At 50.7% G+C, this 12,838-nt stretch overlaps 6 protein-coding genes across 6 annotated transcripts; 2 read left to right on the top strand and 4 right to left on the bottom strand.

Moving 5' to 3' along the window:
- Positions 1-1,041: 1,041 nt before the first annotated feature.
- On the top strand, positions 1,042-2,897 carry NCS54_01191500 (Hypothetical protein; the record flags this gene model as incomplete). The annotated part of the gene is made up of 8 exons (XM_053157171.1): positions 1,042-1,297; positions 1,349-1,437; positions 1,499-1,853; positions 1,901-2,055; positions 2,108-2,217; positions 2,269-2,356; positions 2,413-2,524; positions 2,581-2,897. The coding sequence occupies 8 exons, from the start codon at positions 1,042-1,044 to the stop codon at positions 2,895-2,897; spliced, it is 1,482 nt and encodes a 493-aa protein (XP_053013146.1).
- Positions 2,898-2,998: 101 nt separating this feature from the next.
- On the bottom strand, positions 2,999-3,755 carry NCS54_01191400 (Hypothetical protein; the record flags this gene model as incomplete). Its single annotated transcript, XM_053157170.1, has 2 exons — positions 2,999-3,408; positions 3,551-3,755. 2 exons carry the CDS (start codon positions 3,753-3,755, stop codon positions 2,999-3,001), a joined length of 615 nt encoding a protein of 204 aa, XP_053013145.1.
- A 544-nt stretch (positions 3,756-4,299) lies between these two features.
- On the top strand, positions 4,300-5,691 carry NCS54_01191300 (Hypothetical protein; the record flags this gene model as incomplete). The annotated part of the gene is made up of 1 exon (XM_053157169.1): positions 4,300-5,691. The coding sequence occupies one exon, from the start codon at positions 4,300-4,302 to the stop codon at positions 5,689-5,691; it is 1,392 nt and encodes a 463-aa protein (XP_053013144.1).
- Positions 5,692-6,406: 715 nt separating this feature from the next.
- NCS54_01191200 (Aldolase-II domain-containing protein) lies at positions 6,407-7,330 on the bottom strand (the record flags this gene model as incomplete). Its single annotated transcript, XM_053157168.1, has 1 exon — positions 6,407-7,330. Exon 1 carries the CDS (start codon positions 7,322-7,324, stop codon positions 6,407-6,409), a length of 918 nt encoding a protein of 305 aa, XP_053013143.1. The 5' UTR covers positions 7,325-7,330.
- Positions 7,331-7,866: 536 nt separating this feature from the next.
- On the bottom strand, positions 7,867-9,390 carry NCS54_01191100 (CBM1 domain-containing protein; the record flags this gene model as incomplete). The annotated part of the gene is made up of 1 exon (XM_053157167.1): positions 7,867-9,390. One exon carries the CDS (start codon positions 9,388-9,390, stop codon positions 7,867-7,869), a length of 1,524 nt encoding a protein of 507 aa, XP_053013142.1.
- A 665-nt stretch (positions 9,391-10,055) lies between these two features.
- On the bottom strand, positions 10,056-11,723 carry NCS54_01191000 (Hypothetical protein; the record flags this gene model as incomplete). Its single annotated transcript, XM_053157166.1, has 3 exons — positions 10,056-11,314; positions 11,361-11,463; positions 11,514-11,723. The coding sequence occupies 3 exons, from the start codon at positions 11,721-11,723 to the stop codon at positions 10,056-10,058; spliced, it is 1,572 nt and encodes a 523-aa protein (XP_053013141.1).
- Between the last annotated feature and the right edge of the window lie 1,115 nt (positions 11,724-12,838).

The following is a 12,838-nucleotide window of genomic DNA, read 5'->3' as shown; positions in this document are numbered from 1 at the left end:
GTTGAGCCGAGTGCAACGTCGACAACGTGGCCGCTCACCAGAGCAGCGAATCTAGAGTTATCCTAGTGTTGGTGAGAGAACTTGATTGGATAGCGCGACAGCCAGTACCTTTTGTTTTTTGCAAGTGCCACAAGCCTTGCTTGGCCTCCCTGGAGCAGCTGGCATGACCACGCAATTGAAAACATAGATGTCATCATGTCAACACCAAGGTAGGGTCCACGGTTGCTCGAGTTGAATTGAACTAGGAAAAACGATTGTCCGACGACGCATTTTGTAGCCATAACGTTATTTGTTTGACCATTTGCCTTTTCCCACTCGCTTACTACCCCCACATATGGCAATATTGATATGCTCTCCAGAGCCCCAGAAGTCTCAGATTGCTATCGATAAAAGTATGAACAAACGAGCTTGTGTCCAGCTTGTAATTCAAATCTATGCTCCTCTCTTAAATGCTTGCCTGATGGGGCAACCTGCACACGTCTCTTTCTGGGGAGCTCCAAGTTCATACCCCCAACGGATACAATAAACCCGAGCTACCGACAAAAACATCAGACATAGCGGGCGACTCAAGCATGATGATCAGGCGGCTTGCTCCCCCTGCCTGCTATAACACCTCCTAACCTTAATTCTACCGGGGTCAGCCGCTGATTGTGGGGTTAAGGTCGCACTGGAAACAGCCGAGGGACTTGATTGAAGCGCATCACCCCCAAACCGGCGGGGGATCGGCGTAATACCAGGAACCACACCACGACGGTTGGTCGCCTTGTTATTTATCCGTCGAATCCCCGCATACATCACGCTTTGCGGTCAAAGAGCCCGAGTCTTGGCACTGTCATGTCTGCAAGGTTGGCGCAATTGAGCTCTGAGAGGCGGAGTAACTGCCAGACTAAGACATGGGCACCGTTTGACCTGTCCATCATCGGGTCAAGATGTACCGAATGATGCTATAAATTAGACGAGCGTCTCTGTCTCATGAGCCCCAGAATACTTGCCACTTGTCTCTCGTATTCCTCATTTGGTCCCCGGTCTACCTTTGTCAACATGACAGTGAAACTCTTGACCACGCTGGTCTTTGCCGCCTGCGCAAGCGCCAAGTGGATTGTTCCCGGCGCTAGATGGCTCGACACTGATGGCAACATCTTCAACGCTCATGCAGGAGGTCTGTGTGTTGACCAAGAGAGCGGTAGATTCTACTGGTTTGGTGAACACAAGACCCAAGGCCAGGAGGAGGGTGGCGGCATCTCTGTCTACAGCTCTGATGATCTCGCCACGTGGACATCACACGGCCTCGCTTTGAGTATGTGACATGGTTTATCCCTGCTGCGAAATATCATTAACAATTCTATAGAGCCTGTCGAGGACCATCCCTACATCTCCCCCCACAGCGTCATCCAACGCCCCAAGGTCTTGTACAGCAAAGAAACGGGCAAATATCATGTACGAGAAACCCTACCGTCCAGTTCATAAGCGTGAAAAGCCCATTTGCTAACCCCATCAGATGTGGTGGCACGCCGATGATAGCAAGTATAGTCTGCTCCTCCAGGGACTTGCTACTTCCGACAAGATCGCCGGGCCATACAAGTTTGACCACGCTGCCGCCCCTCTCGGAAACTGGTCTCAAGATTTTGGTGCCTTTACCGATTACAAGACGGGAGAGTCGTATTCCCTCTACTCCAATGGCGATCGTGTCGAGGGCCGCGACGTTTACATCAGCAAGTTCAACAAAGACCTCACAGAGGTTGAGGAGGTCACCTACCGCTTCAACAAGTACGACTTTGAGGCGCCTACTATTATCCAGACCGACAAGAGCTACTGGGCCTTGATGAGCCACAAGACTGGCTACCGCCCTAACAGTGAGTGCTGGGACTTTCGATGCACATGCAGACACTCACCGCTTTAGATGTTGTGGCTATGCGAGCCGACAAGCTTGAGGGCCCTTGGTCACAACCCTTCTTCGTCTCTCCCGCCTACACTCGAACTTTCAGCACTCAATCCGGCTTCTCTTGGAGAATCAAGGGTACTAAGAAGACTACCTACCTTTACATGGCCGACCAGGTACATCCACACTTCATTGTCTTATTAAGGTCTGTAAACTGACTTGGCATAGTGGGATTTGCGATCTCTCTGGGAGAGCCGCAATGTTTGGCTGCCCATTGAGATCGACGAGGACAACCGCAGCCTCAAGGTTGTTTGGCACGACATTTACGATCTCAACGTGTATGAAACCAGAAGGGATAAATAGAAATGCGTACGCTAACTGTTTTGCAGTAAAACCGGCGAATGGAAGCCCGTCAAGGGAAAGACATATGTCTCGAAGCAAGCAAAGCTGGCTGGAGATGCTCATCTCCAAGAAGCTGTAGGTTACTTTATGTTGCAAAGCACATGAAATATGCTAACCGTAGTCATCTCCAGACCTTTGGAAGCGACCATGTTATCGCGACAGGCATCTATGGCAACGATAGCACCGTCACCTTTACCGTGAATGGAGAGGGCCAAGACCAATGGGTCTCCTTCTATCATCAGAGTTAGTGGCACCTTGTACTGCCTATTCTAGCTGCCTCTCTAACAGCATTCTTTCAGACATTGACGACATGGGCTTCGGTGACCAGCCCATGGGCGCACCCGATCGCATCAACGGCACCTGGCAGATCCGCCGCATCAGCAGCGTCGTCGTCAACGGCGAGACCGACAAGGTCCACACGCTCTATCAGAAGGATACCCACAAGGGAATCCTCTTGTCCACTCCTCTTCTCCTTCCCCTCAAGAAGGGCAAGAACACCATCACTGTTGGAGGTCTGCACAACGGCTTCGATTACAAGGGCGCGGATCTTGATCGCATTGTTGTTTATCCTCCCGAGAAGAAGAAGGGAAAGCGTAGCCATGCTCGATGGTTTTAGAGATAGACTGCATTGAAGCCGAAAATACAACAAACCTAGTTGCGGCCAACTTGGTCATCTATTAGTCGCAAAATCTCGTCCGCAGCTGTAGCCCTTCCACCTCAGTTTCGTCTACAAAGCTCTGCTAGTGACATTGACATTGACTTGGCTGTATACTTGGCATTGTTGTCCAGAGCCACATCGATTAGGTTCGTGAGCGAACGTGCCATTTCCACGGCCTCAGTTTCGGATGTCAGACAGTGAGTGCCGAGGTTGATGTAAATAACAGGACCTCGACTCAGCCAAGCCGCCAGATCGCCATCAATATTCTCTAGCGGCTGAAGAATAGGCCCACATCCAGGAATCTTGTCCACACACGCCTTTGGAGGGCCCACCAGGTCCAGGCAGGGAAAATCGGTCTCGAGACGGCCGCTAATGGGAACCCGATCAATGCCGTCGAGACTGGTATGAAGCATCGACAAATTCTCAATGAGCTCGAGTTGCGGAATATTAGTAAGCTCTCTTACTTTGTCTGTCATTGTGAGTTTGTGATTGTCCTCCGCCATGATTACGATCAAACGGAAAAGAAGATAGATGTTGAGAGGGACATAGAGCCACGGGACAGGCATGGGAATTCCAGATCCCACAACAGCCCATTTCAAGAAAAAGGGCACCACGAGGCTCAAGGTGGTGAACGTAGTCCTTCATGGAGTTGGGAGAGAAGATGGTGAAGGTAAACGCTTTTGAGACGCGACTTTTCATGTGCTTCCGCGCTGTGATACCTGGTGAGAAGATGGGGTCGATGAGAACGATATCTGGCTCCAAGGTCTCAATCAGGGTGCAAATCTTGTTGAAGATGGCTGTAAAATCTGATTTCATTTTGCGAGACAGTTACTAGCTTTTCTTCTATTTCTATCCGTACTTGTTGTTTTCATAGACTCTAAGTCCCTTTGTTGATTGTTCATCAAGATATTGAGTGACCCCATGTCACAATCCACAGCAACTCCTGTCTGTTTGATGGAAGAGAAGCCGACGACAATTGCTTGCGACAAAGGGCCAGGGTTGTGCAAAGTATAGCCATATAATAGGTTCGAAAGAACAAGGCAAAAAGAGATGCACAACGAGTGCGCAATAGTAGTCTAGGGAAAACACCCCTTTGTTCTGTCCTCTTTTGTCCACGTAAACACTCATCTCCACCAGCCAACGCGCTCGAACATCCCAAGGATAGACATGTCCATGCGATCAGTTCATGACATTAGAAGACAAGTGTCGAACAACAGTACACAAGCAGAAATTGCATTCCTATAACGACTTTATAAAATATGTGCCTCAAGTTTCCTCCAAGAACATTTTTTCATCATCCCGAAACTAGCCCATCTAACAGACTATATCGACAACTCAACACTCGCCTAAATCTCTCACAATGCCTCCGCCTCCGGCCAAGAAGAGAAGCTTCTTTTCCCGCTGCCTCCCGTTTATCCTCTTGCTTGTTCTATTAGCACCCTCACTGACTTGCGCCTGGTTGTTCATCAATGACCTATGGACCAAGATCTTCTTCACTCTCTTCATTCTTCGGTACGCTCGTCTTGTTGGTCATGTTCTTGGCTCATGGATCTACAGACCTTCAGAGATAGTGCCCGACCCGGCCTTTAAACAGGAGGACGTCACTGTTATTCTCCCTACTGTCGACCCTCAGGGTCCAGACTTTCGAGAATGTGTCCTTAGTATCATGGCTAACCGGCCCGCCTCGATTCTGGTCGTCACAGTTGGAGCTCAGCTCCGTGAACAGTGTAAAGCGGTAGTCGAGAGTCTAAGCAACGAAGTCAATTACAAGGGAGCTTACCTCGCAGCACTCCCCGAAGCCAGTAAGCGTCGCCAGGTCGCCCATGCCGTGCCCAAAATCAGGACTGCCGTCACAGTTCTGGCTGATGACCATGTGTTCTGGCCGAAAGAATTCCTTCCGTCAGTTCTTGCACCCTTGAATGATGGCTCAGTTGGTATGGTGGCCACCAAGAAACGTGTTCGCCGAACTACACCGGGAAGTTGGGGCTGGTCTTCCCTCGTCAACTTCATCGCCTGTAACTATCTCCAACGGCACAACTGGGAGCTACGAGCTTCCAGCGGCATTGATGGCGGATTGTTTGTCATCTCAGGAAGAACAGCTGTATACAGGACAGAATTTCTCCAAGGTACCAACCCCAACCTAATGGAGCAGTTGTGCAGTGAAAAGTTCTTCTTTGGACTCCTAGGAGGCACAGGGCTTGGGCCCGACGACGACAACTTCCTGACCCGAGCGGCCATGAAGAAGGGTTGGCGAATTTTCTTCCAAGATACCGAAGACGCGACTATCGAGACAACCCTCGGTGAGTGGCCCAAGTTTGGAGACCAACTCTTGCGATGGGCAAGAACCACATTCCGAAGCAATCCAGTGATGCTTAGGAATCCCAACTTTCTTGTCTCATATGCATGGAGCGCATTCATGGTATACTGGGCAGCCTTGGTCAACTTTGCTCTCCTCTGGGACGCGGCACTAATCTTTTCGGTAATCAGCATTGAGAACGTGCTGCCTTATCAAATTGCCCTGCTTTCTGTCTGGATTGCATGGACAAAGGTGATCAAGATCTTCCCGCACTTCTACAGGCACCCGTCTGATATTCCGTTGGTCATCTTCCAGATTCTTTTTGGCTATATTCACAGCTTCTACAAGCTGTGGGCATTGATCACATTCTGGGACTGTGGCTGGTCTGGGAGAAACCTTGATGATGTCAATGCTAACCAGGCCGACACCTTGGACACAAAATTCGAGTATCTGTAAAACTATGTCGTAGAAGCTAATCAAAAGGATCTAGGGACAGGCTGCCGACCCTAACAGGTGAGATAGACTTCGCATCCTGATCAGTGTTGAAGAGTTCAATGCCATGGGCATGAGAGCCCCGGCTTTTGACCAACAGTAGTAAGCATTCTTACCTTATTTTTAATTCATTCTTTTTACCACATGTACGCCTATTCTTACATCTTGCGTGTTTATCAAGTACTATTTCTTCTCAATAACTAGTGACTGCCGCCAAAACACTATTATTATAACTGGAGGGTACCTATCCATGGTATTGCGTGGGTTTTTCCAGCCCTCGAGCTCGCTGTGTTTCACTAGCCCACTGAGTTAGCATTTGGATATGATGCTATTATGTGTTGACAATGTGCTTTTTTAATATAGTTGAAGCCCGGCCCTTGATGGGATAACTGAGCCGATAGATACTTGGAAATCCAGGCCCCGATGCTCAGGTGATTATGAATGGCAAGAATTTCTACATGGGGGGCATGGATTGGACACATAAACCAGGACGAGAAGCGCGGGTATTCTTGGACTCTTTTCTTCTGAAACTTGGTGTTGGAACATTTTGCAGGAATAGGCTTTGCCATGTGTATTACACCGATTCCTCTTTGCACAACAATAGCCCGGAAGCTCAATCTTGGTGGTATCCCCATTTGGCACCAAGACAGAATCGTCCTTACTGGACATAAATGACAGCCTAGTTCTTAAAGTCTCCGTTCGACAGTTCATCTTCCAAATCATAGTACACTTGAAACTCGCAGTAACAGATCTCCGGGTCGCTCTCAACGTCAAAGTTGAAGTTGGCTTCCTCATCCGTGATGAGAACTTTGGGGACACCATTCGCAGCAGCAGCCTCAGCAAGAAGCTGCACGCGGCATGTGTTTTCCATCGAGGTATACAACCAAGCAGCCTCATCCACAGTCTGTCCAACGGTGAGGATGCCGTGGTTTCGTAGGATACAACCCTTGCCTCGTGGGCCCAAAGCCGCAGCGATGCGATCACCCTCTTCGCTTCCCAGTACCACTCCTCCGTAGCTATTGTAAACGCTGTGGGCATCTCCTCTGAACTTGCAGGCGTCCTGTGTCAGCATTTCGAGCCGACGACCGAAGACGGACCACGCCTTTCCATGGATGCTGTGAGAGTGGCAGATGGCGTGTGTGTCAGGTCGAGCCTTGTGAACTGACGCATGGATGAGGAAGCCAGCTGTGTTTGGAGGTCGAGATCGGTTTCCGCCGATGACTTCGCCGTCAAGGTTGACAAGAATCATGTCGCTGACCTTAAGAAGTCCGAAATGACGACCCAGAGGGTTCGTCCAGAAGGCATTGGGAAACTCAGGGTCGCGAACAGAAATGTGACCACTCATCCCTTCGACGTAGCCCTCTCGATGCCAGTGACGAAAGGCGGCAGCCATATGCTCCAGCTGCCATTTTCGGTGTGATGCAAAGTCTGGATGTGTTGGGATTCCTTTCAAGACAACATCGCCATGCGACATTGCTTGAAGTGGTGTCTTGTCCTTGAGTTCATTGCCGTGAGCTGTGTGTGAAGCTTCTTGGGGCTGAATGCTAATGGTGCCGCTGGGGGCAACTTTGGTGGTTGTCAGTGTTGTGGAAGACATTGTGATGTGTGTTGATGATCTTCTGTTGCAGTGAGCACGCTTATATACAGCATGCGGGCTAAGTTTACCCCGCTTGTCAATACTGAGAGGTGCGCCCTCCAAGTATAACAGGTCATATCAATGTGGGGAACCGAGCGAGCTGGAGGAGAGGCTACTGGTGTTAGCGGCCGCATTATCAGTCTGTTAGTTAAGCGGGGAGCCAGCGTTATGCTCCTATCAAGGCCCAGCCCTTTGCTTCCTTGGCTTGGCAGCGATCAATTGCTTATCAGACCTTCGGCAAGAGACCTCGTCTCGCCGGTGCTGGCAATTAGGCTCCTACTGTAACTGCATACTTGGTGGGGCCTCCAAATTGTCTTCAAGGCAGGGAAACTAGGTGTGGCGGGAAACGAACATTCACCAGACTAAGTGTCCATATGGGTGCAAAATATTGGCCTTTTGTACAACTATATACGGTTCTTGAACCTAAGTATTAAACTATACTGACAACTATACATCCGGAGATGCGAGGGGAATGGCATCATAGGATACCCTCAAACGTCCGTCTAGTACTTGGCACGGAGAGCCCTCTTCATACGCCTGGTGGCGGAGCTGACGCACTGCGAGTAGTAGTCGTTGTGAGCGACGCATGAGGTTCCAGGCGCGCACTTGGTAGGGCCAGTGAAGTGGAGTCCGCCACACTGTCCCCATTGCGCAACCTCGCTGCCAGAGTCGGAGCCAGTCTCAGCGGGGGCGCTCTCGACGGGGGCGGCTTCAGCAGGAGCGGTCTCAGCAGGCGCAGCGGCTTCAGAGGAGGCGGCAGCGGCAGGGGCGTCCTCAGTCTTCTCTACCTCCTCCACGGCGGGGCTACTCTCAACAGTCGATGGCTCGGTTGCGTCAGACTCGGTCTTGTCAGTGGTGCTAGAGGCCGCTCCGAGGTTAGCAGGGCCAGCTCCACCCTTGACAAGGCTAGAAACCTCGGAAGCAGCAACAGGCTCGACAAGGTACTCCTTCAGGTTGGACCAGGTAGACAAGGCGCCAGAGCCAGAGAGAGATGGCCAGTCACCGCTGCTCGAGTCGACACTGTTGATAGCACAAGCTCTGCCGAGAGATGACTCGCAGGAGCTGGCAGCCGACTCGTCGGGGACGTTGAAGAAAGTCGACACGGAGGCGCCACTCTCGGTGATGGGGGTGTTGACAGATTCGAATGCGTTACCCTCGATCAGGGCGGTGGCACCGTTGTAACCGTCAAAAGCGTGTCCTTTCATGTTGCTGAACAAGTTGTTGGTGGCCTGGAACGTGCAGGTAACGCCATCAGCGCCAAGCTTGGGAGCACGTCCGGAGACATCGTGGAAGTAGTTCTTGTCCAAGGTAACCTGGTCTCCCTCACCAATGAACATCATAGTCCAGTAGTGGTTACCGTTGCAAGAAGCAGAAGTAGTGGTGACACCGTCAAATTCGTTGTTGGAGAGCGTGAGGCGGGATCCATCGTAGTGAGAAACAACAAACATGCGGCCAACGAGAGAGAACTTGCAGTGGTCGACCCAGACACCATCGTTTCCACCCTGAAGGTCGAGAGCATCGCCACCCCAGACAATTCCGGGGTTGATGTCGGTGAATTCAATGCCCTGGATGATGACGTTACTGGCACCCTTCTGGAGCGACAGGCCCTTGCCCTTGAGAACACCCTTGCCGTTGGTGCCGATGATGCTCTTGTTGCTTCCAACGGGTAGAGCGCTGGTACCGGCGGTATCGTAGCTGATGGAGCTCACAGCAGTGTTATCTGAGCCTCCACAAGAGAGATCTCCGAGGTAAAGCTGGCCACCGTTGGAGGAGCTGCAGCTGATGCGATCACATCCCGCGCCAGTCGCAGTAGTTCCAGTAAAGTCGTACTCCTTGTCAATAACAATCACTCTCTCGGTATCGTCCGAGAGCCACTCAGCGAGCTGCTCGGCAGAGGAAGGGGTAGCGGCTGCAGCAGCACCACCGCCAGTGACACCGCTTGCAAATCCATAGGCAGTTCCAACGACAGACTGAGCAGTTGCCACGGAGGCAGCGGCGAGAAGGACAGAGGCGACTTGGGCGAGCATTTCGAAAGGATAGAATGGTCAAGAATAAAGCCAAAGGGTATTAACAAATGCACTGAGGCCTGCCCAAGTGCTGAATTATCGAGGATACTGAACAAAGAGACAAACGAATGTAGAGTAAAGAGCGAAACACAATGAATGAAGATGCCTTGACCTATCCAAGGCTGAGATCGCACCTGGTCTTATAATATCTTCGGCTTTCTGGTGATGGCAGGTATTGGAGGAAAATTGACCTCGCCAAGTAAGTAGCCTTTTTAGTCTTCCCCACAGTTTCCCCTTAAAATCTCGTCCCGTTATCATGTTTCACGTGGCACAGGAACATGAAACACGGACCAAATACCTTGTTTGAAAGGCCAAGCCCTTTTCCGGTGGGAATACGCGTACCGTATCCTTGGTTGAGCGCTTGTGTCACCACATCTAAGCCGCCTGGTGTTTCTGCCAAGCTCAATCGGCAAGGCTAATTCCGATTCTCTCAAGACTGGTCAGACGTCTGTACTACATTTAGCTTAGCCCCTAATCAAGGGCACCGCAACCATTGCCATGGGTCACCGCGTTCACCAGGGATGTCGCATCAAGGTTGGGGATGGTTATTCGAACATTTCTCGAATGATCGACTTGATCATTAGGCTGTATGAGACCAAGTCCAGCCCTATACCGCTAAGCTTCTCTCACAGCGGATAGATAAAGTTCTCATTCTCCAGGTCAGTCAAGTCCAGCATTGCAACCTCTACCTTAACCTTGACCATCTGCCCATTCTCATCCAGCTGCTCGACATAGCCACTGCCATCCTGGTCGCTGAGCTCGGCTAGCCTTTCTTTCCTGACCTTGTTTCTGCGGGCCAGGATGAAGTGGATGACCCACAGAATGACCGGCGTCCCAAACCAACTGACGACAATCATGGAGGCCCAAGCTCCGTAGTACCTTGGCCTGGCTGATGGGACCCAGATCTGGGGGGACACGAGATTTCCAGCGCTATATCCGATCATGAACATGACGTTTCTGGTCAGTTTCTTTGTATATCCGGCGGCAGAAGAGTTTGTCCATCCCAAAGCGATGATATACGCAACACCATAAGTGTGCGCCGCCAGGAACATGCAGGCGAGCAAGGAGATGGTTCGATCCCAGGGTACAGTGACCATTCCAATACCACCAGCAATAGCTGGCAAGCACCAAAGGGTGCAGTGCAGTGCAAAGTTACCAGGGAAGCGTCTCAAGGCAAACGCTGCAACGACGCAGTTGATGATGCCAAAGCCGCCGCCAGCAACCGCAACCAAGGTAGACTCGAGAGGAGTGACTCCAAGGGACGTGACGAGTAGGTTCTTCTGGCCATAGGTGAGGTTGTTGCAGTACATCAGGGTGAATGCCTGGAGCGCAAACAACCAAGATACCGGGTCCTTCATGGTTTCAATAAACTGCGAGCGCTTGAACTGCTTCTGTTCGATCGAACTTTGCTGAGACTCGTGGACGCGTCGGACCACGTGCACTTTTTCTTCAAGAGTCAAGAACCTAGCCTCAGCGGGGTTGTTGGGATAGTCAAACCAGACCCAGATGGAAAGCAGTAGAGTAATACCACCGGTGACCACATGGAGTAGCTTCCAAGGGAGAACAGGCCCACTACTCCAAAGGAGGCCATATGCGACGAAACCAGCCACAATGGGGGCGCCTTGGCATGTGATCCAGAGGACAGGCTGCAGGAAGGATTGTTCTTGGCGATTGAAGAACATGCCAATGGTTATTTCAATAGCAGGGACAACCACTCCTTCGGCAGCGCCTAGGGCCAGACGGAGTACGATGAGTCCTGCATAGCGAGTTGCGACACAGTGGAGGAAGATGACAACGGCCCATGAAAAGATGATGCCAGCCACAAACTTGCCAAAGGGGAGTCGTTGCATGAGGTAATGGCCTGGCCATAGGAAGGCGAGGTACCCTAATGATGTTAGACATTGTCTTTTATGGTCGAGGATCTAACCTACCAACGTAGAACATGGTGTTCAAGTTGTTATATTGAGCCTGTGAGATGCCCGTCTCTTCAAAAAGGCCAAGGATAGCTGCATAACCCAGGGTAGACTTATCAATCTGCACAATTTGTCAGTAGCCATGTCGGGTATCTGGGGTATGAAACGGACAAATAGCATAATGTTGATCATCGACAGCAACCCCATCAGTCGCAGGTAGAGCTTCCTCTTGACTTTGGCTGCATGTTCGGGAGTAAGAGGAGCAACATGGTATCCATGCTCCTCAATCAAGCGCAGGGTCACGTCGGCATACTTTTCAGTCACCGTCTTGCCGTTCAACACCCGCTCGACCTTGGTCTGTGTCTGCGTTTCGTTACCCATGATGGCGATGGAACATGAGATAAGAGTGCAGATCCAGACATGGCGATGAAACCCCATTCTTATAGGATTTCATGCCAAGAACCATGGTCTGATGGATACGACACTGCTCTCACTCATGACAGCTACATAACGAGCCAGATACATGGGAACCGCTGCACCTTTCGACCAACAGAGCATTGCGAAAATGACGACATGAACGCTATCTAGGCTTAATGAAACGCTTGAAAATAAGCTTGATTGAGATTTCGCCAGATTGGGAAGAATACGTCGGGAATGACGGGCGGAAGGATGGGCCCATGTCGCGATAACGCCATCGAGAATCCATTTTGCGCCATGGGAAATGGATCCTTTCTGCACGCGAGGACCCAGTCCGCTGGATCCGACAAGAGGATTGATTGCGAATTATTGCCTTGACTGGTCTATGCGTACTGCTTGGCGCTCTAGTTTCCTTTTTCAAGGACCTTCTTCTCCAGGGAATAACGGCATCTGGCCGAGCTAGGTTCGTATTTTATGGCGTGGGCGGCGGATCGCATGCGTAGCGCGATCGATAGAGTTATGGTTATCTTAAAAGAGCCTCATGATGGCATGAACATGTGGATGAATGGTACGAGGCCCCTGGTAAGGTTGAGGTTGACCTCTGCAATTCGCTCATGCTGTGACTGGGCCCGGCATTGTTTGTAAGATTGTTCAGTCATGGTTTGTGGTAGACCCTTGACGCGAGACTATTGAAGGGCGATTCCGGAATACGGAGGAACTGTTCGATCTGTTCCAACAAGATGGCTCATGTTAATAGCAACGCATTGTGCGTAAAAACGACACAATCAAGGGCACATGGATGCGACATAATAGAAGTCAAGTATTATTATCTGGTTTCATGGTTCAATCAATTGTTCCCATGCACCTTTCCCACTTCCTACTATGGCCGACTAGTAGTGTCTCCAGACGAGAAGACAATGATGGCAGGCACACAAAGCTGGAGAATAGCACGGCAGTAACAAAATCGTGCCAAAATCATAATCTGAAGTTTGCAACTAATCAAACAGAACAGATTCGCTCGCCTCGACCGGCTATTCCAACTTTTCTCTGGGATTGAAGTGGTTGCAACTTCTGTGTGA

The sequence above is a fragment of the Fusarium falciforme genome, chromosome 9, assembly GCF_026873545.1.
Source record: "Fusarium falciforme chromosome 9, complete sequence".
Taxonomy (NCBI): domain Eukaryota; kingdom Fungi; phylum Ascomycota; class Sordariomycetes; order Hypocreales; family Nectriaceae; genus Fusarium; species Fusarium falciforme.
This window is presented reverse-complemented; position numbering and strand designations above follow the sequence as displayed.